We start from the raw sequence: 1,694 nt of genomic DNA, 5'->3' as shown, positions 1-1,694 counted from the left end.
CCAAAACACACACACACACACACATACACACTCAACTCACACACAAAAACCCACACACACACTAGCACAAACAGACACACACACCCACACACAAAGGTTCACCTGCGATAAGGTTATGCTTGCTCTCCACAGGGCTGAAGGGTTGTGAGTTGGTGGAAGATGAGCTCCACTCTCGGTTGTAAGTTTTCTGAGTCGGTGACCTGGGGGAAGGAAGGGAGAACAGTTGACGTATCTCTGATTGGTAACATTTTACACTCCCATTGTGGGTGGTTGGTGGGTGCTCTGGTGAGGTTTGCTTCTTCTTTCCTATCAAACATCTATCGTCCTTATCTCTCCTCCTTTTCTGAGTACTTTACTCTCTTGTAACACCTCTGATCTTCGGCAATTACTATGACCTTATTGTTTAGCAAATGCCGTAAAACTCTAACTAAAACTAAAAACACCCTCTTTGATAAACTCTTTTGTGTCAACTTTAGTCTCACTGTTGAGAGAGTGGGTATTTTACCGATTCAATTTCTCTGTCTGCTTTGACCTGCAAGTATTCACTGTGAGAATTTAGATCACGTAAGAGCAGTCCTTGAGTGACATAAGCTATAGTGTCAGTTTTCCCCTCACATTCGAGAGCTCGGGTATTTCAACTCACTTCACCTCACTATCTGCTTTGACCTTAAGGTAAGGGGGGCTACTCAGTAGGAAAAACGGTCCTATAGGTAGGCCTACAGAAAAATTCCGTTGCGCTGCAAGTTGAAGAACCAGCAGTCGACTACCCTGAGACCTAGCTGGGGAACGTGCAGAAGAAGAGGAAGAGGAAAAAGAAGAAGAAGAGGAGCCACAAATCGACCCAGGAATGAATAATGAATGTAGCCCACAGTGAGGTGATGAGTTTTAAAAAAACCTGTCCGTCTCGAAAATTAAAATCAATAGTTTGAGGCCTAGCTGGAAGCAATAGGTGTAACATTTCATCTCATGACATTCCCTTCACAGACACGTGGCAATGAGGCGTGTCTTAGCCTCACTTTTGAGATCTGGAGTATTTTCAACCAGTTCAACTTCTTTCTCTCCTCTCAACCTATAGTATGCATCACGCCACGCTGGAATCATGCGCTAATCAATTTTTGGGCATATGGAGTTATTGGTATCAGCTTAAAGCTTGTTCATTTGTCTATCTTTGGCTGAAAATGATGCAGCTATTTTGAATATTAGTCGGGACATTTGCAATTGAAGGAGGTGGGGGTTGCCTGGTTTCAAAGGTTAAATTAGAGAGAAAATGATTGGGAATTGTTCCGAAAAAACACAAAAAAAACCCAGAACTAAACGAAACAGTTGTCACTAGTATCGGACGCTCCCAGCATCCCATGGGGTTTACAGAGTTAAGCCAAGTTGTACCAGGTTTGCCAACAAGTTCCAAACCCAATCTGCGGAATCCAACATTAAAACATCTGACGACACAATATATAACTTACTAACTAACAAAACTACATCAAGTGGGACTGGGTTTTGTCTGCGATGAAGTAATGATCGCAGAGAAATTCCAGATTGCTGAAGTCTGGGACAGTCCCGAGAAATGTGGGACAGTTGGCAAGCTTGTTACACACACACTCAGAAAATTAATATCCCATCTTTAAAAAAAATTTGTTTTTTTTTAAACCTCAAAAATATAAATTTTAAAACACCCCTAACAAACAAGCAACCCC

General features: G+C 42.0%; 1 protein-coding gene across 1 annotated transcript in view; it reads right to left on the bottom strand.

Annotated features, from left to right (window-relative positions):
* LOC101845722 (espin) overlaps nt 1-1,694 on the bottom strand; it is a gene marked incomplete in the record, with an annotated part of 54,107 nt that overhangs the window by 5,354 nt on the left and 47,059 nt on the right. Inside the window, 1 exon segment of the mRNA XM_035972500.1 lies at nt 103-234. Coding sequence (XP_035828393.1) covers nt 103-234 — 132 coding nt within the window.

Source organism: Aplysia californica, unplaced genomic scaffold (genome assembly GCF_000002075.1).
Source record: "Aplysia californica isolate F4 #8 unplaced genomic scaffold, AplCal3.0 scaffold00713, whole genome shotgun sequence".
NCBI lineage: Eukaryota > Metazoa > Mollusca > Gastropoda > Aplysiida > Aplysiidae > Aplysia > Aplysia californica.
This window is presented reverse-complemented; position numbering and strand designations above follow the sequence as displayed.